Here is a 26,640-nt window from a genome sequence, read left to right as displayed (position 1 = left end):
AGAGTACTCCCAGTTACTGGCAGCTAGTTCAAAGCCAATAACAACTTATAAAAAAATCATGTATCTAAGACTAAGCTTGTTTTCTGAACATATACATGCACATACTAAGTTCAGAAATTATTATTTGACTCTAAAGCCACAAATAATAGCACCTATAGAAATCCTGTAGTGATTGATAATGTTTAAATGTAATTTCAGCATATGAAACATTAGGCAATCCAATAAAGAAAAGATCATTTGATAGTGTAGATCCTTTGTTTGATGATGATGTTCCACCAAATAATGCAGATTCAAAAGAAAACTTCTTTGAGGAATTTACTCCTGCTTTTGAAAGAAATGCAAGGTAAGATCATATCACAGATTTTTATACGACCGCAAAAAAATTTTGTGGTCGTATATTGGTATGACGTTGGCGTCGTCGGCGTCGTCGTCGTCGTCCGAATACATATTGGTTTTCCCACTCTAACTTTAGTTTAAGTGAATGGATCTTTTTGAAATTTGACCATAAGGTGAAATACCACAAAAGGAAGGTTGGGATTGATTTTGGGGGTTATGGTACCAACAGTTAAGGAATTAGGGGCCAAAAAGGGGTCAAAAATTAGCATTTTCTAGTTTCCAGACAATAACTCTGGAACGGTGTATGGATCTCTCTGAAATTATACTACAAGTTTCCATACCACAAAGGGATGGTTAGGATTTGCTTTGGGGGGTTATGGCTCAAACCGTTTAGGAATTAGGGGCAAAAAAGGGGGAAAACAAGGTTGTCCTGGTTAATGGACAAATACTTTAGTACAAAACATAATTTAAGCAGTGTAAGGGAGATAAATCAAATACATCATTGAAATTATCTCCCTTACACTGCTTTTAAATTATGTATAAAGTAATGGTTAATGAACAATAAAGATAATCTAAAACAGTGTAAGGGAGGTAATCCAAATACAACGTTTTGGTTACTTCCCTTACACTGCTTTTAAATTATGTTTAAAGAAATGCATATTTATAAAGGAAGACCAGTAAAAATATCTGCAAATGTTTTCATCTTTTTTTTTTACAAAAAAATCCATATGAAAGATTTGACACTATATTTTTATTAATTCTATTATAAAATAGATTAAGTTAGCACTATGGTAAATTTAAATGGGTAATTATGGTTGCCAACTCCATTGGAAATTTGAATTGAGATTATGACCATATCTTGAGGGAAAGAATTTTTTTGGGGGAAAAAGGGGGGGGATAAAAAGAAATTGTGGGGGGCCAATTTTTTCTCATTTCAGATTTCAGAAATTAAAAAGAATTATTCTTCAAATATTATTTTTTTTTCAAATTTCAAATATTGAAAAATTTCAAGAAGTAATCTTTAATTGCACAGTATGGCGCATTAGATTTGTAAAATCTTTGATCACATTTATTTATTTGTTATGCCGAATCTAACAGTGTATTTAGATTTTTAATTTTGGGTCCAGTTTTCAAATTGGTCTACATTAATGTCCAAAGGGTCCAAAATTAAACTTTGTTTGATTTTAGCAAAAATTGAATATATGAGGTTCTTTGATATGCTGAATCTAAACATGTATTTAGATTTTTGATTTTTGGCCCAGTTTTCAAGTTGGTCCAAATTGGGGTCCAAAATTAAACTTTGTTTGATTTCAACAAAAATTGAATATATGGGGTTCTTTGATATGCTGAATCTAACCATGTATTTAGATTTTTTATTTGTGGACATTGTTATCTAATTGGTTCATATTGAGGTCAAAAGGGTCCAAAATTAAACTTTGTTTGATTTCATCTAAAATTGAATTATTGGGGTTCTTTGATATTCCAAATCTAACCGTGTATTTAGGTTTTTAATTTTGGGTCCTGTTTTTTAAATTGGTCTACATTGAGGTCCAAAGGGTCCAAAATTAAACTTAGTTTGATTTTGACAAAAATTGAATTCTTGGGGTTCTTTGATTTGCTGAATCTAAACATGTGTTTAGATTTTTGATTATGGGCCCTGTTTTCAAGTTGGTCCAAGATAGGGTCCAGTATTTAAACTTTGTTTGATTTCAACAAAAATTGAATATATGAGGTTCTTTGATATGCTGAATCTAACCATGTATTTAGATTTTTTATTTGTAGGCCCTGCTATCAAATTGGTTCATATTGAGGTCAAAAGGGTCCAAAATTAAACTTTGTTTGATTTCATCGAAAATTGAATTATTGGGGTTCTTTGATATGCCAAATCTAACCGTATTTTTAATTTGGGTCCCGTTTTTTAAAATGGTATTCATTGAGGTCCAAAGGGTCCAAAATTAAACTTAGTTTGATTTTAACAAAAATTGAATTCTTGGGGTTCTTTGATATGCTGAATCTAAACATGTGTTTAGATTTTTGATTATGGGCCCAGTTTTCAAGTTGGTCCAAGTTGGGGTCCAAAATTAAACTTTTTTTGATTTCAACAAAAATTGAATATATGGGGTTCTTTGATATGCTGAATCTAACCATGAATTTAGATTTTTTATTTGTGGGCCCCGCTATCAAATTGCTTCATATTGAGGTCAAAAGGGTCCAAAATTAAACTTTGTTTGATTTCATCAAAAATTGAATTATTGGGGTTCTTTGATATTCCAAATCTAACAGTGTATTTAGATTTTTAATTTTAAGTCCCGTTTTTTAAATTGGTCTACATTAAGGTCCAAAGGGTCCAAAATTAAACTTAGTTTGATTTTAGCAAAAATTGAATTCTTGGGGTTCTTTGATATGCTGAATCTAAACATGTGTTTAGATTTTTGATTATGGGCCCAGTTTTCAAGTTTGTCCAAGTTGGGGTCCAAAATTAAACTTTGTTTGATTTTAACAAAAATTGAATATATGGGGTTCTTTGATATGCTGAATCTAACCATGCATTTTGATTTTGGACATTGGACCATAATAGGTAAATTAAAAAAATTCAAGTTCTTAGACCACATTCTTTCTGTGTCAGAAACCTATGCTGTGTCAAATATTTAATAACAATCCAAATTCAGAGCTGTATCAAGCTTGAATGTTGTGTCCATACTTGCCCCAACTGTTCAGGGTTCGACCTCTGCGGTCGTATCAAGCTGCGCCCCAGCGAAGCATTTTATTAACGGGTGTCATATGGTATTTTGAACCCCCTGAAAATTGAACCTGTGGTAAAAAAAAAAACATTTGGAGATCCATAGCGGAAAATTGAATCCCCTATATTTGCTTCAAATGACTGTAAAATGTCAAATATAAATTAGTTTAAGTATTATTACTATGTAAAGTAGTTTGAAAAACTAGGACTATTTGAAAATCTGAAGTCTATTAGGGGGGGGGGGGGGGGTCAACCAAGCCTGAAAGTTCCTTCTCATTTCTTGTTTTAATATAAAAGGGTGTTTTCTTTCAGGGACAGTTGTGATGAATTAATTAAATATCAAATGAAATTCTGGCCTATGATAGAATTACAGTTGCTTTATCTGTTCACTTGTTCTATATTTCCATGTCGTCATGTTGTAGTCATGTCATTCTGCATTTAGTTGAGTTCTTTATTCATTCTGAAATGGAACATGATACTCCTGTTCATAAAGTAATTTTTAAGTATATTCTTGGCTGCCATGTAAGTTGGAAGTGCTTGTCTTCCAGAGAATTGAGCATCGGTAAATAGATGATGGAGAAAATTAAATAACTTACAAATTTTGGGGGCGGGTGTCATATGTGAACCACCCTGTCTTGTCAGTCTGTCCATGTGCCTTCTCAGTGCAACTCCTCGTAAACTGCTAGATGGATATTGAAAAAACTTGATACAGTTGTAAAATCTTAGGATGTGCATTAAAGAATATAATCCTGGACAACATGTTAAAGGGGAGATTATAAAATTTACTCACTTGCGTATGCTAACAGTATAGCATGTTGGTGGGTGTCTTTTTGTAAGTTTGCTCCTATTTCTAGTTAATTTTAAAATTAGTTACCATACCTACAGAAATAAAGCTGCTTTTCTTGAAACACAAATTTGAAATGCAAATCCAACTTTTTTTTCATAACTTGTATCAGTCAATGAAGGATTGTTTGATGATTTATTGATATGATATTCATACAGCATATTAAGGATGATCAGAATAATGATATTTTTGTTAAAAAAAATCCTAATCATTTTAGCAGAAAGACGATAGTTTACATGTATTACAGTCTTGTTTCTATTTCCTGTACACTGAAACAAAAACTAACTACTGTGTTAATTTTTTTATTTAAGATTTTAGTTAAATTTTCAATATTGAATAATTCAATGTTTAAAACAAAATCCGTTACAGATGGAGCACAAAGAAAAGAGTACCCAGTTTAGGAAAACCTGATACAAATTTTGAAGATGTAGACAACTTTTACTCATTTTGGTAAGCTATCACTCTTTGTTCATAGAAATATTTTAGACTTGTATAGTTTTTTCATATTATAAAGGTTCTGACAGAAGGTAAAAAGTAAAATAACAAAAATACTGAATTCCGAGGAAAATTCAAAACAGAAAGTTCCTTATCAAATGGCAAAATCAAAAGCTCAAACACATCAAACAAATGGAAAACAATTGTCATATTCCTGACATGGTACAGGCATTTCCTTATGTAGATAATGGTGGATTAAACCTGGTTTTATAGCTAGCTAATACTCTCATTTGTATGACAGTCGCTTAAAATTCCATTATATTGACAACAATGTGTGAACTAAACAAACTGACATATTCAAAAAGGAAAGTCCATTATCAAATAGCAAAATCAAAAGTTTACTCTTAATGTATTAATTTCTGGGGCCTCTGTGTTCTAAGAAGTTCATCTACAGTTATCACTAGCCTGTAAACGCTGATGTTGTGTGTGGAAACCCCAATCGACGAAAGGTGCTTTCATCTCCAGTCTAGATTTACTAGGATTGCCAGTTTTCCGAATTTCGATTGGTGGTTCTCTCTAGTCCTACTGCTTCCTCCACCAACTGGCCGCCATGATACAGCCAAGCATGCATTAAACACATGTAATCAATCAATACAGTAAATTCAGAAATTATTGTGTGCATTTATTATTGCGATTTTTGAAGAATGGACATAAATGCGAGATTTATTATTGCGATTTCAAGAAAAGCTTTATACAAACATATGCATCAGATATAAGAATATGAGTTCTTATTATTGCGATACTTCCCAGGTCGCATTAATAAAAACCTCGCAATAATTTCTGAATTTACAGTATTCTTTTCTTTAGCTTCTTATTTTTGTGTTTTAGGTTAGCCTTAGCATGTTTGCAAATATTTACAGTGTTATAAAACAAAATATGTGTAGTTTTTGTTTGATTTTATAATTTCTAAAGTAACTAAAAATAAATATTCCACAGGCTATAACTTACTGTTGTTAAATGTTACCGACATGTAAAACTGAACTTGATTTATAAAACCATGGATGTAGTGCATACAATTGGCCAAAACATCTCAAATATTGATTTAAAAAAAAGATTTGAAATTATAAGACTATTTGTAAATTTTAATTTGAAATTGTTCCAAATATATTAGATATGAGTGGAATGATGAATGTTATTATAAATCATGATAATTTCTAATTTTGGACATGGACTTGATCAATGATTAAATTGTTGATGAAATAAAAATGCATTATGAAAAGATGAAAATAGCCAGCAAGAATGAAAAAGATATGTTTACAAAAAATGACTCTGATAATATTGACATGACCATTTCAAAGCAAATTACAATGTACTTTTAAACAAGATATGAGTTTGTTAATTTTGAAGTGACTGTTTATAGCAAATGTTTGATTATTTTAGGTATGAATTAGAATCATGGAGAGAATTTTCATACCTTGATGAAGAAGAAAAAGAAAAAGGAGAAAAGTAAGATATTTCAACAATTTGAGTCCTTCAGAGTTGAATTGAAAACATTGTATATAGCAAGAAGGTTTTGTGATAAAGTTTATCTTGGCACTTCACAAATTTTGAAAATCTAACAGCACTTCTGACCTCTTTTCATACTGATTGCTGCAACATTCTGAATATGTTTGCTTGGAAGTTGGTATTTGTTTGTACATCTGTTTTTGTTTTTGAGGAGTCGTGTGTTACTGATTGGTGTGGTCTGTTGTCCAAAACTTATGTTTATTTATGTTATCCTTTCCATCAGGGTTCTCACAAAGAATGTTTGAAGGCGAGTCCAGGGACTCATAATTTTTTACCATGGTGAGTCCAACAGTGAGAAGATGAAATTTTATTGCTATATAATTTATTATTTCAGTCCACATGACCAAGACGAGCAAGAAAATTACATCAAGTTTAGATTATTTTTAATTTTTTGTTATAAAATAATGATATATGTGCTCTGTTGATACAACATTTTACAATCTTGATGCATCTTTGGACTCTCCAGATTTTCATCATTCCAGTACTCATGGACTTGTCTAAGTGAGAACCCTGTTTCCATTCATAATTAATAGCATTTGTAAAACACCTGCTTATTTCACGACACAATTTGTGTGAATGATGTGGTCATTCAAAGTGTTCCTTTTAATGATGTTTCTTTGAATACATTCATTTGCTGTCCTGTATCTGTTTTATTTTAAATTTTAAAATGTTTGTGAAAAAAAAGAGTAAGTGAACATTTCCACATTGATGAAGTTGTTAGAAATAATTCTATTTCTATAGTAAAACAAGTATTTTATATTGTATAAAGTCGAGAAGAAAGAAGATGGATTGAAAAGCAAAACAAAGCAGCTAGACAGAAAAGAAAGAAAGAAGAAATGGTTAGAATTAGACAGTTAGTGGGTATGTAAAATGTTTTAAAGGTAGTAACTTTTAATGTATAAATATCCTGTAGGATACAAAGAACACAGGCACAAATTCAATTTAGGTATCAGATGGGGAGTGGGCATTTGCCTCCCACCACAATAGGACAAACATTTGATTGAAATCAATGGAATTTTATACACCATCATTGATGGGAGGTTTTATGATAGACCTTTGTCTTATCAACACATCTTAGAAAAGCTTAAGAATGCTTTGATCAAATTTCCTGAAACTTGTATGCAGTAGTTTAATCAGTCTGAGAAAACTCCATTTTGATTTTGTTTTTCCAGAGTAATGTATCTTTAACTGTCAGATTTAAGGCACATTTTCAAATAACCCACACTAATAAGAGTATGCTTGGATTAATTTACTAGAAACTTTATGTTTGTTGTTGGGATTGGTTAAAGTAATCTCCCTTTCAATTTTGAACATTTTCTGGTGTACCTTCTAGAGTTAAGGTATTGTGACTATTAGATTAAAGTAATTTGTTCACATATTATGTACTATCTCAAGTAAACGTCAATCAAGATATTTCAAACTTTACACTGTTGTTGGTAATTGTGAAAGTAAGTTCCTTTTCAATTTTGAAAATGTTCACAGTTGCTTTTCCAGAGTTATGGGCTTTAAAAATAAATTAAAGACAGTTCTTTTATTATTAAGGATATCCTAGCAAGATTTTTTTACAGGATCATTTTACTGACTTCTGATTAAATGCCTTTGACAATATTCAATTATTCTTGCAAAAATTTCAAGATGCATACAACAGGCATATACTTCACTCATTGGACAGCTGTTCAATTTTTAACTTGTAAATAAGAAAATATTTTCATTTTTGTTAGTTAAACATGATCACTAAAAAAAATGTGGGCCCCGAAGTCTTAGTTTTTTGTTTAGATAACAGGGATAGATGTAGAAAACAATTTAATATTTCCTGCTAACATAAGATTCTTTTGCAGATAATGCATATGCCTGTGATCCCAGAATACAGAAATTTTTAGATGATGAAAAGGAAAAGAAATTATCAGTGAAAAGAGCAAAACAAGAAGCAGCTAGGCAAAAAGTGGAAGAAGAAGCTCGGGTAAATTTTTCACTCAGTATTGTCATATATTTGCCATTTTATTTTATTTTATTCATAAGATATTCCAACAAATCTGTGGCTTGCATGAGTTATTTTGATACTAATAGAAAAACATAGGGTAATTAAAAAAGCTGGAATGAAAATAAGTGTGACTGTTCTATTTTACCCCCTGTAAGATAAAGCTTAAAATTTCCATCAATTTATGGCATGCATGAATTATTACTTAAATAAACTATAAAAATGTGTGTTTAATCCTTATAATTCTCAACAAACATTTGCATTTCTTATATGTATAATTTGTTTCGCTGGCTAATATATACCGTCAAATTCACAGCTGACATGTTGTAACTAAGGAGTGAGTTGCCATATTGACTTGCTGAATTCCATGAATGAGCGATTAATGCAATAGAATCAATAATAAAACAACACCTACCTCAAAAGCTCAATTTTAGTTAAATATTATCCAAATTTGAAAAATACAGGTACATACCTGCCAACCCTCCTGTTTTGAGAGTCTCCCGTGCAACGTCGAAATTCCTGAAATCTCCCAGTTGCCAGTCCGCTTCCGCACGGACGTAAAGAATCTACCACTTTCGGATATTTTTACCTGAAATGACCCGCGCTAGTAATTCTCTGGCTTTTTCATTCCTGTCAATAGAAATAAATAAATAATTGGCGATCATTTGAAAACTTTGGTCAGTATTTTTTATGTTCAATTTATAGGTAATCGAAATTCATTTCTGCTATGTCAACTCCTACAAGATAGAGGACTTTGTCTGGACCAAGCAGCAGTGTAAATAAGAAGAAATAGATAACTGCAAATCGAAATGTCAAGCAGATTGAATGAAAGATTTTCAATTTTTACTTTAAGTTCACTTGGCAATAAATCTTCATTTTGCACATCATGTTCTATCAATTTTTCGGTTTCTGCTTGTGCTCTGTACGATGTTTGACAGCATTCTTAGTGTGAGACTCACAAACAAAATAAAAATATGGAGTTTATGAATTATGATACTTGGTGGTATTGATAAAAAAAAAATAATACCTTGTATAGATTATTACCATGGGTTGAAGAAATAAAGTATATTTATTAACTCTTGTTGGTGTTTTGTAGACGTATAAGTAAACAAGTCATATGTTTAACTTGAAAATGTCGTTCACGCAAAATTGCCCCCTCAGCTGTCATAGCTGAGTGGTAGATCTGCCTCTTTGAAGGTTTCAGAGGTTGGCAGGTATGCAGGTATCAGAATAACCTTCAGTGTGAGAGTTTTCATTCCTATGGCGTCATGTTTTGACTTGATGTTAATGTGTCAAGATCATTCATGAAATTTATTTTTTTTAAATTTTATACATGTTTTCAAGCTCTAATGAATTTATTCTTTTTGTTATCCATGACATACATAAGAATAATAATAATAACATTAGGAGCTTGGAAACATGTAGTTTTGTAATTTTTTTTTCAATTTCAATTTTCACACAACAAATGTACATAGGTTAATATACATGTAGATTTAAGTAGGGGTTAACTGTAACAGTCATTAATATGTACATCTGTGATTCTGCGGTAAATATAGATATATCAAGAATTTATCAAATTACAAAAAGACAGCAGCATTTCATATTAGAATAAACACTATTAATCACAACTGAAGACATAAATTGTTTCTACACATATATATTGATAAAATTGAGAATGGAAATGGGGAATGTGTCAAAGAGACAACAACCCGACCATAGAGCAGACAACAGCCAAAGGCCACCAATGGGTCTTCAATGCAGCGAGAACTCCCGCACCAGGAGGCGTCCTTCAGCTGGCCCCTAAACAAATATGTATACTAGTTCAGTGATAATTGACGTCATGCATATTTACCTTTTTCTATTCTTTTGTTTTATTTGTAACATTAATAGTGAGTGTCATTTTTTTGGGTGTTCTAGATTTTGACTCTGACATCAGATATGTATACCAATGAAAATAAATTGTATATTCCTGAAATAATATGGTGCTTGTTTTGTTTGATACAGATAAAACAGCAAGCATTAGATGAAGAGAGAAAAAGAAAAGAGAAAGAGGAAGAAGAAGCAAAAGCTCAGGTATGTGGCTTTTTTTCAGTTTGTAACAAGAGTATGCACAAAACACTTTTACTTGTCAACTTATGTGACACAGTTTGTTCCTGATAGACTATGGTTGTTATGTTTCAATTATCAGACTGCTGTAAACTAACTAATTTTCACGATTTTCTCGATCAGAAAATTAAAGTGAATAGAAATCATTGGAATATGTAAACTTTTGGATCATCCCTCATATGAATACATCCAGAAATTTGGAAAAGTGTGAAAAAAATTCCATGAAAATAAATTGTTTTACAGTATTCTCTTTAGGAGGGGTATCATCCTGAACTCCCATGAAAATAAAGGCCCAATCCTGACATTCAGCCAAAGGTCATTCCGCCCCTCTCTTTACTAAAATGTTTAAAGCATGTGCCTTTATCTGTTTACAAATGATTCTAACAGAATATATAGTTAACACAAGAAAGTTAAAACATATTTGAAAATGCCATCAATATATCGTAGTTTAGAATTTGAGAAACTTCAAATTTTTCTGCCAGACATAGGACCAACATAATGCAGACTTTTGCTGGTCCTACAAAATACTTAGTGGTCCTATCTTTTGAAATTGTATAAGGTATAATACCAGAAATCTTGAAAATCTGATGATATTCAGTAATTTTCTCGTCCTTGCACCCTTGGCAAATTTAGTTGAACAGGTTCTATAATTAGGATTTCTGATGACATATATTAGTTAAAACGTGAAATCGGTGACTGATGATTTGACAAACTACCTAACATTGCAAGAATGTACCACAACAACCCTTTTTGTCAGTACAGAACAATTTATAACAGACTTAAAACTCAATGTTTTAAGAAAAAACAATACATTCGTCAATAAAAAAAGGAAGCACCTGTGCAAAGCATTAAGATGGAGGACCTGATGATACTTTGGTGGTCTGGACCATTTTTGCTAAATCTGTTGCTGTTCCAGAAAAAATGGTCTGTGCCCTTTAAAAACATTATTTATAATTTTTTGAAGGTGGTCGTGTTTCAACCATTTTTTTGTCATTCATAAGGGGGAAAAAAATTCATTGGGTTTTTGGAAATGAAAAAAAAGTGCTTTAAAGTTCTGCATGTCTTTTTTTTCTTGAACAGCCCCACTTTCAGAAACCTTAATTATATCATGGAGGCCAAATTTTATTTGTGAAGAAAACCGGAGTGAAAGGGGAGAACCATAAACTGGCCTTTATATACGCCCGTCAAATTTTTGACGGGACGTATTATGGTATACAAATGTCTGGCGTCCGTCCGTCTGTCCGTGTCTGTCCAGCGTAAACATGTCGCACCGTAACTTGAGAATGACTTATCCAAATTTCATGAAACTTAATATAGTTGTTTCTTTTGATGGTCAAACGATCTGTATACTTTTTGGTGAAAATAAGATTAAAACTTTTTGAGTTACAGGACTTATTAACTAAAACAGGTGTGTGTTTTTTTTCACATGTCGCACCGTATCTCAAAAACAATTTATGATTATTGCTGAAAACTTTACACACTTCTTAGTTATATTAATCTTAAGATCTGTATACTTTTTGGTGATGATTCAAAATTTTATTTTAGAGATATTGAGTATTTTGTTAAAAAAGGGGGAGGGGTTTTTCACATGTCGCGCCGTATCTCAAAAACAGTTTATGATTATTGCTTAAAACTTTACACACTTCTTAGTTATATTAACCTTAAGATCTGTATACTTTTTGGTGATGATTCAAAATTTTATTTTTGAGTAATTGAGTATTTTGTAAAAAAAGGGGGAGGTTTTTTTCACATGTCACGCCGTATCTAAAAACGATTTATGATTATTGCTTAAAATTTTACACACTTCTTAGTTATATTAATATCAAGATCTGTATACTTTTTGGTTTTGATTCAAAATTTTATTTTTGAGATATTGATTTTTTTTTTTTTATAAGGGGGGTTTTCACATGTCGCGCCGTATCTCAAAAACGATTTATGATTATTGCTTAAAATTTTACACAATTCTTAGTTACATTAATCTAAAGATCTGTATTACTTTTGGTTTTGATTCAAAATTTTATTTTAGAGATATTGAGTTTTTTGTAAAAAAAAAGGGGGTTTTCGCATGTCACGCCTTATATCAGAAACTATTTATGCTTATTGCATAAAAATTCACACACAAGACGACGGGCGTATCATGCGCTCATGGCGCAGCTGTTTATTTATATAAATAATCTATAGACGGGTCTTTCTCATTATCCCCCTTAGTATTGCACATGTCCGCACGAGGTCATCGATGTCCGGTCGCCATTAAGGTCGTGAAACATTGTAAACATTAGAGAAAGCACGCTATCTGAACACACATAATTTTATTGTTGATACAACCAAAATGAATGATCTGAATTATTAAATATGATAATTATCTCATATTAATGAGATAACACATTGGTATGCAATGTTGACGTTTTGACAAGAAGACTTCATAGACATGTGTGTAATTTACTAGGGATAATCACAGTTGGAAAGGCAAACAGTGTTGACGTGTTTACCTTCACACGTTAACGTAATTGCTTGTTATGTAAAAAAATGTATTACCCCACGAGTTCACTTCAGAAGACCCGTAATTCCTACTTTGATAAGTCCAGATGCTTCTTATTCGATACAATTTAATAATAAAAAGTAATGAGCAGGTCTATGATTACCAGTATATATATATGATTTAATATATAATTATCTTTTAATTTTCACTTGTTCATAACAACAATAATAAGAAGAAGACCAGGAATTATCGTCTCCAAGCTAGTTTAAACACTCACATTTAATGACATCCAAGACAGGAGATTTAGTCCACTGTTCATTGAAGAGTTTTGATGATTTAATCTAACTTTTATTGTTGGGTTACAGTCTCATTGACATATATCACACTTCCTGAATTCTCTCATTCAAGTCAAATATGGAAATCAATTAATTGAAATAAAACAATCTGAAGGTTGAATAAAAATGTAATAAAAAAAAGGAAGGACGAAAAACACAATTTACAATGTAATTATATTCAATCCGTATCTACATTGACATCCCGTATTAAATCTGATCTCAAATTTACCAATGCGGAACAAACAATAAGAATGTCATCAAAATTCTTTAAAGACGACACTGGTACAGTTCCACTTAAAACTTTAAATACTTTCAGTCTACGAATAGCACGCTCTACATGTATTCGTACATGTGCAATACGTCTAGTAGTTGTGACATCTTCATTTGAAAGCTGGGGTTTGCATTTTGTAAATACAAGAATGTTTAATTTTACACGACGAAGAAAACGAAAATCTTCAATTGTAAATCCACGATCTGCCATTACTTCGTCACCCGGCAATAAATAGTTTAAAAATCCACTCTTTTCCACGATAAACTTGTCACTAGTTCTTCCGCCAAAAGCTTTGGAAATAAACATGATTTGACCATGTGGAGATTTTCCAACTAAATATTTTGCGGTATTGTGCGACTTGTAATTACTGACAGTTTCACTTCTAGTTTCAAGTTCGTAGGTCGTTGTATAAATGTTTCGGCACAGTCTATTATTACAGTGGTGCGAGGGTAATTTTCTCGGAAAGATTCGGGACAACATGCTTGTATTGTATTTGTTTTCCTCGGCAACCATGCAACTAAATCCTTAAGTTTTTCTGCAAGCATTAAACATTTTACTAGCTTAACTTTTGAAATTCCAAATCTACGAGCTAAGTCATCAAACAGCAAGTTTAGTTTAAGTTTCATCAACACTAGTAGTAACTGGTCGGCGACTTCAAGTTGAAAGTTATATGTATTTACTGCTGACATAACCTCTGCTAACGTAAAAAATACTTCTTTACTTACACCAGTATATAACAAAGAGTCACTGTCCGTTACAATACTTATTTTTGCGGACATAGCGCTACTTTCAATTTTGACTTGAACCCCCTTTTCTTCAGTCAACGCCGTATTCGTTTGAGTAAAGGTATTCTGTATGTCCGACCAGGGTTTTGAATACATGTGATCCTGTGAAATCAAATAATCAGAATCGACATATTGTGTTCCAACTGATGCCGTAGGTGGATTAACCACATTAAAATCACAAAAAGCTTCTGGAAGCCGAGCTGGAAGCAGTTCAGAATTAGACGGTCCTTCAGTCTGATTAATGTCAACACTCGTCTCGGTACTACTGCTTTCTTCCAGTAAACGTTTTCTTTTTCTACTTTCTGGTTCTTGTCTCGACAGTTTACGTCTACCGGGGGTTGTCTGGCTTTCATACCCAAGATTTAATTTTGGGAAATGATTTTGTTCCGTCGGAGCTCCGTCTAGAAAGTGATCCGAGCATACGAATACTTGCTTTGGAAGTGTTTTTCTATTTAAAGCTTTAATACACTGTAATCGTTTTGTTTCATTAGCGGGCATAACATGTAGTTTAAATGGAACCAAACAAGAACAGTCTTATGTCCATGTAATTCACAAAATGATACGTTCCAATCATTTAATTTACGACGATTATTAGAACATCCATTAACAGCACAAGAATTTCCACCCCCTTTCCTATATTTTTTGTTATTTACCATGGTCATATGTACATGAAATATGTGAAACAAAAACGTTATAAATGACCGATAGTTATATAGACTATATACATAATTGATTGCACGTGCGTTATCATTCACGAGTGCTATGGCCGACGTACCACGTGACCTCTTAATGGCAGCGCACATGTTTTTGAGATAAGACGTGGATAAACCCGTCTATATGTAAAACAGAAAGTTAAAGCTATTTGATACTTTGATGGTTTCTGTCTGCCAAGTTATATTTACCTGAAGATAAATGGCAGTAATTATGCCTTACCTACAATAGTAGTAGGGGCATTATGTTTTATGGTCTGTCCGTTCCTTCTTTCGTCCGTCCGTCATTCAGTCGGTCCCGCTTCAGGTTAAAGTTTTTGGTCAAGGTAGTTTTTGATGAAGTTGAAGTCCAATCAACTTGAAACTTAGTACACATGTTCCCTATGATATGATCTTTCTAATTTTAATGCCAAATTAAGAGTTTTGATCCCATTTTCACAGTCCACTGAACATAGAAAATGATAGTGCGAGTGGGGCATCTTAGTACTATGGACACATTCTTGTTTTTTCTTAATTCAGGCTGCAGCATTAAAGAAGGAAAAAGATCAACAGAAGAAAATTTTTAAGAAAGAAAGAAAAACATTAAGAACTGCAGTAAAGGTATTTAGTATTCAGTATACTCCTGGTTATCTAATTGTGACTTTCTAAACTAATACTCTGCTGTGGAAATTTTATTCTTTAATTTTATAGTAGATTTATTTTTCAGTAAGTCCAGCCTTGGAACAAATCAGTATTTTCCTAGAATTATGTATAGTTGTACAAAACATACTAAAATCAAATAGAAAATGGCCTATGTGAGTGTTTCAGGGATCCCCACAAAAGTAGAAGTCCTCCACCTTTGAAGTTTTAACACACTTGCATTTTTGTTCTTTCAAGATTGAGTTTTGCATTATCTCCCTTGCTTTCTATATTAGAGATTTAAAGTTATATTGAATTGTGCACCTGTTATACTAGAAATTTAGCATCATTAACATTTCATGACAATTGGTATAGTTAAAAGCATTGCAATAGCTGAACATTGAGAAGAGTTTAACTTGATGAATATTTTTTATTATTTCAAAATTGTATCAAAAAGTTTAATTCCAGTTGCTAGTCTTGTACCATTCATTACATTATTTTCTATGGAGGTCCCTGGAAGTAGAACTATAAATAGTAGCAAGATAAAGCATTTCATATTCCAAACAAAGAATTTGAATGTGGCACACAATTTTACTATTTCTTATCTATACATATGCATGTATATCGGAATGTCTGTCTATGTGTCAGTCCTGTTCATTAGGGTTGCGGATTTAAATCATTCCTCCAGAATATTGTAATTATATATCAGTGATATTATGCATACACTCTAGGCATGGGAGCTATATAGCATTCACCTTGTCCGTTCCTTTTTCCATCTTTCTGTCCAATTGATATTTCAGCCACATTTTTCTCAGGTACCACTTCACATACTGACTTCATATTTGGTCATCAGCTTGACAATAATGAGTTGTAAAGTATGGATACTTTTCACCCCCGTTTGACACCCACTTCCTGTTTGCCAATACTTTGAATTACTAGTGGGGTATGCTTACCATAACAATGTATCCATTCTACTTTCACTTTAACTGTACAGTACATTTCTTTTGTGATAATAAACTGTACAATACATTTCTTTAGTGATAATAAACTGTACAATACATATCTTTAATGATAATAAACTGTACAATACATTTCTTTAGTGATAATAAACTGTACAATACATTTCTTTAGTGATAATAAACTGTACAATACATTTCTTTAGTGATATTAAACTGTACAATACATTTCTTTAGTGATAATGTCAATATGGTGGTATGCATAATATTTCCTTTTTGTATTTCAGGATTACAGCTACTTCACTGATGAAGAAAATCAAAGAGTAACGAACATGGCTGATGTAGATAGACTTGCTGATCAGTTGTCTATAATTAAGTAAAATATCTCCATTATCATTTTAACATAACTGTTGGGGTTTTTTTGCCATAAATAATTTTCCCTATGAGGTAACATAACATTGATGATGATATGAATAAGTGCTTGTCATTGATGATGATATGAATAAGTGCTTGTCATTGATGATGATATGAATAAGTGCTTGTCATTGATGATGATATGATTAAGTGCTTGTCATTGATGATGATATGAATAAGTGCTTGTCATTGATGATGATATGATTAAGTGCTTGTCATTGATGATGATATGAATAAGTGCTTGTCATTGATGATGATATGAATAAGTGCTTGTCATTGATGATGATATAAATAAGTGCTTGTCATTGATGATGATATGATTAAGTGCTTGTCATTGATGATGATATGAATAAGTGCTTGTCATTGATGATGATATGAATAAGTGCTTGTCATTGATGATGATATGAATTAGTGCTTGTCATTGATGATGATATGAATAAGTGCTTGTCATTGATGATGATATGAATAAGTGCTTGTCATTGAGTTTATTGAGTATACTTAGCTTATTAAAAAGTTTTTCATTGCTAAGATTGTATACAGGAAGTACATATTTTTAAAATTTGAAATCAGTTCTTGTTAAATTTAAGACTAAATGTTTATTAAAAAAGGATCATTTTCAGAAAAATAACCGCTGGATATTATTTGGTTTCAGATTGCAGTCACTGAATCAAGAACTGACATCAGGGGATGAATCTAAAGCAAAAACAGCATTTTTCAAAGAGGTATGGAAGCGTTGAAGATCTCTGGGTTTTCTTCAATTGATATTAACATTTGAGGTTGATGTTTGCTGCAATGTATTTAAACATTTACAGTCTTAGCTGCTTAAACATTAACTTTGAAGTTGTTAGTTGCTGTAATAGAGCTGCAAATGATTTATGAGGCTAAGAATTGTTAAGTTTTCTTGAACATATATTGGCATCCTCCATTGTGAACATTCTTTATTGGAAGTCTCTATGAACCTTTGTGGGCCTTATTAAAGTTTATGATTTGATTTCTGATGACTGTAAAGGACTTTTTACTAGTTTTATAGGCTTAATTTTGAAGTCCCAAAAAGATGTGGTGGTTACATTGTATTTATATTTGTTTTATTGCCATATCAGTATATTTTAAGGTTGATAAGAAATAAATGCGAAGCCAGTACTTATGTATGTAGCTTTATCTAGAACACACTGACTATATTAAAGGGCTTAGTACTACCAAAACAATAGCATCTTTAGGTTTCACATGGTCACTTCAAGATAGTATAGAATAAAAGAAATAAATTCATTTGCTGTGTGGTATAAATTGGACCCTGCATGCGATGCAAATCAAATGTTTTTATACGCCCGTTTACGGGATGTATTATGGTATACCGTTGTCTGTCCGTCCATCGTCAACATGTCGGACATTAATTCAAAAACGCTTTAACCAATTTGCATAAAACTTTGGTGAATTGTTTATATCTATTGACGTGAGCTCCCTTTCCTTTTTTATAAATTTTAGATTTTACGTTTTTGAGTTATGGGGTTTTATTCATTAAAAAAAGGGGGATTTTCCAGTTTTCGGACAATAACTGAAGAATGCTTTCATCAACTTGCAAGACATTGTGGTGAATTGTTTATATCTATTGACATGAGCTCCCTTTCGATTTTTATAAATTTTAGATTTTACGTTTCCGAGTTACAGGGTTTTATTCATTAAAAAGGGTGATTTTCCAGTTTTATATCTATTGATGTAAGCTCCCTTTTGAATTTAATAAACTTTACATTTTACATTTCTGAGTTATGGGGTTTTATTCATTAAAAAAGGGGGGATTTTCCAGTTTTCGGACAATAACACAAATATGCTGTCAGCAATTCTCATGAAACTTTGGTGAATTGTTTATATCTATTGATGTAAGCTCCCTTTTGATTTTCATAAATTTCTAATATGACATTGAGAATTAATTGAACTTTATTTGTTTATAGTCTGACAACAGATTTACTAAGTATTGCACAACAGCACAGTGTATTACACAACAGCAAGAAATCTTGAATTGAATATAAATTCAATTCATATAACCAATTTCAAGTTCTTTGACTACATTTATTCAGAAACCTATATGTCGAATATTTAATTACAATCCAAATTCAGACCTGTATCAAGCTTGAATATTGTGTCCATTTTTGCCCCCAACTGTTCAGGGTTGGACCTCTGAGGGCGTATCCAGCTGCGCTCAGCGAAGCAGTTTATTGTGTAAAGGGATGATATTGGAAAAGATGCGGAAGATTCCAATGGCAGCATTCAAAACTCATAAGTTGAAGACAAACTGACAATGCCATGGCAAAAAACGAAAGAGGAAGAAAAGACAAAAAAACCTTACATAGAAAATTAAGGACTGAGCGGACAAAAAACTTTTGGTGATCTTAGGTGCTCTGGTACAGTTAGCAGATTCTGCTGCACTAGCTAACAGGGAGAAGTTGTAATACATCACTTTAATTTATTGTTCGAATTTGTGATTTATTGATGCCACTTTATGAGTTTTAAGTACTGTTGTCTCATATTTGAATTTTTATATATTCACTTTTTCCTTAATTCATTTTCTTTTATGCAATAAAATACTTGTGGAAATTTTTACACAGATATCAGCAGGGCTTGGGATACTTTAATGCAGAAAGTTGGTTTAACTTGTTAAATAGGTAATCTACTTGTGAAATTTGTTTTATTTTACAAAGAATAATTGAGAAAATATTTGGTAGTAAGATATTTTTTTAAGAAAAGACACAAGAATAAAAGTAAATGAAATTTATTTGCAAACAGGTTGAGGAACTAAATAGACAGACAGAGGAAGAGAAAAAGAAGCAAATGGAAGCTCTTCATAAACAATCTTCAGGAGAGGGATCACAGGCCAAAGGAAAAGTTTGGAGTGAAACAGAAATACAAGTGCTTATCAAGGGAGTAAATTTGTTTCCTGCAGGAACCAAAGATAGGTGAGTTAAGATAAATTAATCATTTTCAATGCCTATATGCTTTAATGCAGTTTGTTTGTTTTTTGGTTTTTTTTGGAAAAGTTGGGAGGGGGGGGGGGGGGTCGTGGTATTTCAAAAACAGTTATGAAGAGTATCAGTGGCTTAAGCAATGTAGAGCTTCACTTTCAGGCTATGATACTCACCAGCAGCTGTTAATTAAGTGTTTTTGGTATTACCTATGCTGCATATTTGTCAGACATTTTTTCTGCTGATACACATGATTAATATGGCTTCAAATAACAAATAAAAGCTCCCATATGGAGCTTTTGTGTTTGGAGACCTTTATGTCAGTATTCTCTTTATAACTCATAGTTAATCAAAAGTATTTACTGCTCCAGTGGAGTTCTTTAGCTTTGTAGTGGGATTTCTTGTCATGTTGATGGAAGTGGACAAAAGAAGAACGATTGTATGTTTTGGAAATTGAAAGGGACAGATGTAAAAGAATCAAAAGAGAAAACATCATGATATAAATGAGGCGAAGTGCAAACTACCCCCCATTCAAGATTCAAAGGCATGAAAGTTCTGGCATGTATAGATGTGCCATTTGACTGTATATTCAAAATGGTTGCACTACAGTTGCAATGTCCAGTACTGGGTGACAGCATCGGCTATTCCTTGCAATAGCAATTCTTGTTGTTTTTGTTTTGTTTATTTTTTTCGGGAGGGGGGTAGTTTGCACTTTGCCTTATTATATGACATAGAATTGTTTCTGACAGTAAGATTAGAAATCTATGACTTATTCCATTTCAATGAAACATGTCCATGGGTTTTTAAAGTTTAACCCGTTATCTCTCTTGGGTTGATTTTTCAAAAATCAAACATGTATACCACAGATTTTTTTTTTTATATTTTCTGTAATCTTGAAAGCATGGCCATAAAATGTCTGTTGTCAAAAAAATGGAGGATATATTTTTGTCGAGCCTTCAACTTTAGTCGAAAAAGCGAGACATAGCGATCCTACATTCCGTCGGCGTCGTCGGCGGCGTCCACAAATATTCACTCTGTGGTTAAAGTTTTTGAAATTTTAATAACTTTCTTAAACTATCCTGGATTTCTACCAAACTTGGACAGAAGCTTGTTTATGATCATAAGATAGTATGCAGAAGTAAATTTTGTAAAAATTAAATTCCTGTTTTTCCGTATTTTACTTGTAAATGAACTTAGTTTTTCTGCCGGGAAACATTACATTCACTCTGTGGTTAAAGTTTTTAAAATTTTAATAACTTTCTTAAACTATTCTGGATTTGTACCAAACTTGGACAGAAGCTTGTTTATGATCATAAGATAGTATCCAGAAGTAAATTTGTTAAAAAAAAATTTCGTTTTTTCCGTATTTTACTTATAAATGGACTTAGTTTTTCTGCCAGGAAACAATACATTCACTCTGTGGTTAAAGTTTTTAAAATTTTAATAACTTTCTTAAACTATCCTGGATTTGTACCAAACTTGGATAGAAGCTTGTTTATGATCAAAAGCTAGTATCTAGAAGGAAATTTTGTTAAAATTTTGTACCTGTTTATCTGTATTTTACTTATAAATGGACTTAGTTTTTCTTCCAGTTAACATTAAATACAGTCTGCAGTTAAAGTTTTTAAAACATTTATTAGATTCATAAACTATCCTGGATTTATACCAAACTTTGACAGAAGTTCTTACAATCAAAAGATAGTATCTAAAGGAATATTTTTATTGATTTTTTTCCTCATTTTTGTTTAGCCTGCGATTAACAGCAAAAGTAGGCGAGACACTGGGTTCTGCGGAACCCTTACGAATTTTTTCAAATATTTGTGAGATCTGTACCTTAGAAAAATCAGATTTTACTATTATTATATTCCTTGATAAATTGGTTGATTTTAAAACTACATTTCAAGTTCCCCATAAGTAAAAATTAGAATAGATACCCCGAATTATTTATGGTATATTTAGAAGTATCTCTGTAAGGTCTTTCAGCATGCCATAATTTGGCATATTATTAGAGATTGGTTATATATATATTCTACCACTGCATCAACTGTGATACACTATTTCTTCATTCAAGACTTTTAAATTTTCAAATTTAAAAAGCGAAGCTTGCAAAGCTTTTTAGCTATTTTGAATTTAACTGTCAAGAGTGTAGAACTGCCATATTGCACAAGATTGGGAGGTAGAATGTGTTTATCTGATGATATTTAGAGATTATTTTACTGTTAAGAGTGGAGAACTGTCATATTGCACAAGATTGGGAAGTGGAATCTGTTTCTCCAATGATATTTAGAGATTATTTTTATTCAATTTTTTTTTAGATGGGAAGTGATATCCAAATTCATCAAACAGCACATAACAGATAGCAACAAAGGTGCTAAGGATGTGTTAGCAAAGGCTAAAGATTTACAGAAAAATGGTATGTTCTGATAAACATTGTTAAAGACTCAGAAAGTATTTCACTGTACTTACTAACAATAGTAGCAAGGCAAACAGAAGTGTGTATGGTATATGTTGACAATAGCAGAGTGACAAAACTAAACACAGATCATTTTTTGTTTGGCCTTACAATAGTAGGGAGGTAGGAAGTTATACTTGTCCATTATTGTAGAGAAACAGACTTGATCATTAAAGGGGCATTAGCTATCAAATTCATGTTCAGCGATTTGATTCAAATTCTCATATTTAATTTATAACATACTAAAACGTATGTATACGTTATAAAAAGTCTAAAATAAACAATTTACAATGCATGGGCTGGATAATATTTTTCAGCATTTCGTGTGTATTTTAGTCTAGACGCCATCTAATTAACCATCGAGATGACCTCTGAAGACTGCTGATGGTCATATAACCCGAAGTAAATATAAATATAGATATAAATAGATAGGGAACTCCTGCAATTGGATTTTTCTAGGTCTGTTTGATTTTATATTATAAGTAACAAATATATGTTAATCATGGTGTTTACCTGTATAAGAATGAGTTTTTGTGGAGCAAATCAGTCAATCAAATGGTTTACCCTTGTTTCACTTTCAATGTTGACATTCTTTTCCTTTTGATAGCTGAACACGCCTAATTCATGTGTAACCCAACTCTAGCTAAGGGGTTAAATTGAAGGTCACATGAAGAAGGATTCAATGAGGTCGATTTATTCACTTGCAAGTGATTAATTCATCAGCGATGTTTCTTTGCTTATTTTGACAAAATTGAACCAAACTGGCTACTAAAAGCGAATTATTATTTCACTATTTCACTTTCATGAAAGATTGAACAAAAAAAATCATATTTTAATTTTTTTTTATATCTCATAGCTAATGCCCCTTTAATATCAAGAAAAAAGAGAGAATAATGTTACAAACTTGGTAGAACCATGTAACTTAATTTAATCTTGAAGGCCATATGCTAACAAACAAACAAAAGATCACAAATATAGTTTTTGCTGAAATCCTTATTTTACTTTTGCAAAGTTACGATTATAGAATCGTTTCATGTAACAGAAAATCTTTGTTTGTGTTTTTACTTTCAATTTCTTTTGCATTTCCAGATTTTGTTTTGAAAATGGAGGCAGATAAAAAAGCATTTGAAAAATTTGAGAATCAGCAGAAATCCAAAGTAACTTGTGAAGCTCAACCAAAGGAAGGAGTTACCAGTGAAAGGTTTGAAAGTAAGTGGCTATAGAATCTAAAGTAAATAGCAGAAATCTAAAGTAACTGTTGAAGCTCAACCAAAGTAAGGAGTTACCAGTGAAAGGTTTGAAAGTAAGTGGCTATAGAATCTAAAGTAAATAGCAGAAATCTAAAGTAACTGTTGAAGCTCAACCAAAGTAAGGAGTTACCAGTGAAAGGTTTGAAAGTAAGTGGCTATAGAATCTAAAGTAAATAGCAGAAATCTAAAGTAACTGTTGAAGCTCAACCAAAGTAAGGAGTTACCAGTGAAAGGTTTGAAAGTAAGTGGCTATTGAATCTAAAGTAAATAGCAGAAATCTAAAGTAACTGTTGAAGCTCAACCAAAGGAAGGAGTTACCAGTGAAAGGTTTGAAAGTAAGTGGCTGTTGAATCTAAAGTAACTGTTGAAGCTCAACCAAAGGAAGGAGTTACCAGTGAAAGGTTTGAAAGTAAGTGGCTATTGAATCTAAAGTAAATAGCAGAAATCTAAAGTAACTCATAAACTGTTGAAGCTGAACCAAAGGAAGGAGTTAACAGTGAAAGGTTTGAAAAGAAGTGCCTATGAATCTAAAGTATTCAGGGAATCAATAGAAAATCACATATGATACAAACAAGATATGTTTCTTCATATCCTGGACAACCAAAGAGAATCTAAGGAAATACTATTTTGCGTTTATGTCCTATATAAAGATTTTCCTTTTACACAAAATATAAACACAACAAAATTTTCATGGTTGTTGGCAATGAGTTGGTGGATTATCAGTTGAGTGTGTCACAATTGACTGTAAGATGATTTTTCTAGAGAATTCTAACCCTATTGTGTGGTTACTATGTTTTGAAATAGTCCTGTCTTGCCTGACTTCCTGTTGAGTCATGTATATTCTGCTTTTCCTGTGATATTGAAACTGGTTTTGTAATCCAATAGTTGGAATACAAGATACCCTGAGGTACATTTCCACTTGTCTTTGACTCAGACAATCCTCATCAAATACTGTTAACCTCACCAATACGATGGCTGGGAATTCTAGGTCTTGCACTTTGTGGGGAGTTCATAATTTCTTCTTTTTTTACCCTTTATGACATTTACTGATTTGACTTATAACTGCCTTGGACCCTTTGACTAAAAGGACTGGTGTTGCATGCCAATCAGGATATCCTGGACCTCCTGGTATCATTCACAGTTTTGATATTAGTTTGCGTTCTAAGCTTAAATCCCTGTTTGTATATGTCTGTTCTTGTTTGTCCTCACTTCTGTCTCATTTTGTTTTTCTCTCAGAATTTCTGTAGTACAATTGAGATGCCCATTTTGACATATATGGTTCAGGATATTCTACCTGTTATATACTATATAAAAGCTTTACAACAATACTCCTTGTTACTTCTGTGTTTGAGGTCTATTTTGTCACTTAAGATTGCTTCTTCAGGGTGAATGATTTTTATAATAAAATACCATAATAATTATGGATGGTATGACAAGTGTGTCTTTCCAAGGAACAGCAGCAATATCCGGAACAAGTGATAGATTACGGAGTTCAAAAGGCACTGATAAAAGGACCAATCATTACAGAATCACGGCGATCCGAAACAACCGTAGAATCATCAAACAGTTTAGACAAAATTATCCCGTTTGTCACAACATATAACCCACAAGATTATGATATACATTTTTTGTATTTAGTTTCATGCGACAAATTGAAAATAATTTACACAAAAGTGAAAAAATGGACAAAGTATTACAAAAAAAGAAGATTATCAACAGTAAAAGACAGTCAAAAAGTCTAAAACGATATTTAACATCTTCAAAATTCGACTTTAATGAAACTTTACCTATTGTTAGAAAATGTACCGATAAACGATGTATGACATGTCCAGATTTAATAGAAGAAAGTTCAATTTATTTCAAAAATGGAAAGCATTTCACAGTCAAACAAAATATGTCTTGTAAAAGTTTAAACGTCATTTATTCTCTCATATGTTTTAATTGTGAGGAATTTTATATTGGAGAGACAAAAACAGAACTGCGGACTAGAATGACTGTACATAGACAGCAAACCAACCATGAAGATTTAACAATCATCAGGGCTAACGACCATTTCCATCGTTGGTCTAATGGACGATTTAAAATATTTCAGTTGTATATGGTCAATCGTCAAAATGATTTTCTCCGGAAGAAGAAAGAAGAATTATTCATAAACATTCTCAACCCGGGATTAAATGATAAATAATATTTTAATTTTTACGAAACATTTTAAAGACTTTATTCCAATTTTAAAATGACATTAGTAGTCTCCCTTGTATTTGTTAACGTCATACTATTGTTAACGTCAATCAATTGTTTTATAACATTTATGTATACAAGTCACATTACCTGAAGATCTGTGAAAGCAGTGAAAGCGCTAGTAAAAGTGATGAATTGAAACCGTCATTATCTTATATTAATTTTCTTATATGTTACCAGCATATGGATTCTATTTGACTTTTTTCTATATATATATATATATATATATATATATTGTAAATAATGTGACATTATTGTTTACATTCGTATAAAATGAGATGGAAATCTCTAATTTTTGTGTAAAGTGTGCCTTGTGTTGAAGATTTCTTTTATTTTTGTTTAAATGACTTTTTATTGTAACACCATACTGAAATATTCTATGGTATTTTTTTTGTAGAAGTTTACGAGCAGCAAATAAGGGAAACTGGGACAAATCCAGCACCTTGGACAGCAGATGAGCAGAAAATTTTAGAACAAGCTTTAAAAACCTTTCCTGCCAGTGTAGCTGATAGATGGGATAAGATATCTGAGACATTACCCACCAGGAGTAAGAAAGATTGTATGAAAAGATATAAGGTAAGACTGTGAAGAATAAATTGTTTTTGTTATGATTATGTAAGGATTTATTGCAGGGGGGGCACCTATAATTAAAATTTTCATTTTACTTTTAATTTTACAAAATTGTAAAGAAAATGTAACCACCCACAATTTATAAATATGAGTGCCTCCCATCCTCTCCATGCCTTTAAATATGAAATTGCCCTTAGATAACTCATATGTGTATGCATAGATGATGAACACTTCCACTTTTGTATTGTTTTCTTTCTTTTGCAATCTGACATCATTTGATATCAAGACAGTTTGTGCTAATTATTGGTCCTTCTGTACATGGATAGGAATTTGAGGATGAATTAACAAGTTGTATAAAAAATATAACCCTGTTCAAATGCTGAAATCACAAAACTATTTCTTGATTTACTATATAGTATGCATTTTTTTTATCACATTAATTTTATACATCAATGTTTTTGTTGACTGCCTATTTTTATCCCCTCTGTACAGTAATTATTTTAGTAGAAATGACCAGATTCCACATGTTTTTGTATGAAGGCTGTAAATATGAATATATTATGAGAACTCTTAAATTGAATTGATTTTCTAATATTTTTCTTT

General features: G+C 31.9%; 1 protein-coding gene across 1 annotated transcript in view; it reads left to right on the top strand.

Annotated features, from left to right (window-relative positions):
* LOC127720705 (dnaJ homolog subfamily C member 2-like) overlaps positions 1-26,640 on the top strand; it is a 40,991-nt gene that overhangs the window by 12,644 nt on the left and 1,707 nt on the right. Inside the window, exons 5-17 of the mRNA XM_052227463.1 lie at positions 199-343; positions 4,290-4,370; positions 5,796-5,861; positions 6,691-6,782; positions 7,760-7,881; positions 9,904-9,972; positions 15,105-15,185; positions 16,447-16,535; positions 17,226-17,295; positions 19,352-19,521; positions 21,843-21,940; positions 23,069-23,188; positions 25,865-26,043. Of these exons, the coding sequence (XP_052083423.1) occupies positions 199-343; positions 4,290-4,370; positions 5,796-5,861; positions 6,691-6,782; positions 7,760-7,881; positions 9,904-9,972; positions 15,105-15,185; positions 16,447-16,535; positions 17,226-17,295; positions 19,352-19,521; positions 21,843-21,940; positions 23,069-23,188; positions 25,865-26,043 (1,382 nt within the window). The remainder of the gene's footprint in view (positions 1-198; positions 344-4,289; positions 4,371-5,795; positions 5,862-6,690; positions 6,783-7,759; positions 7,882-9,903; positions 9,973-15,104; positions 15,186-16,446; positions 16,536-17,225; positions 17,296-19,351; positions 19,522-21,842; positions 21,941-23,068; positions 23,189-25,864; positions 26,044-26,640) is intronic.

The sequence above is a fragment of the Mytilus californianus genome, unplaced genomic scaffold, assembly GCF_021869535.1.
Source record: "Mytilus californianus isolate M0D057914Y unplaced genomic scaffold, xbMytCali1.0.p SCAF_1, whole genome shotgun sequence".
Lineage (NCBI taxonomy): Eukaryota > Metazoa > Mollusca > Bivalvia > Mytilida > Mytilidae > Mytilus > Mytilus californianus.
The sequence above is the reverse complement of the archived record's forward strand: the minus strand, read 5'-3'. Positions and strand labels throughout refer to the sequence as shown.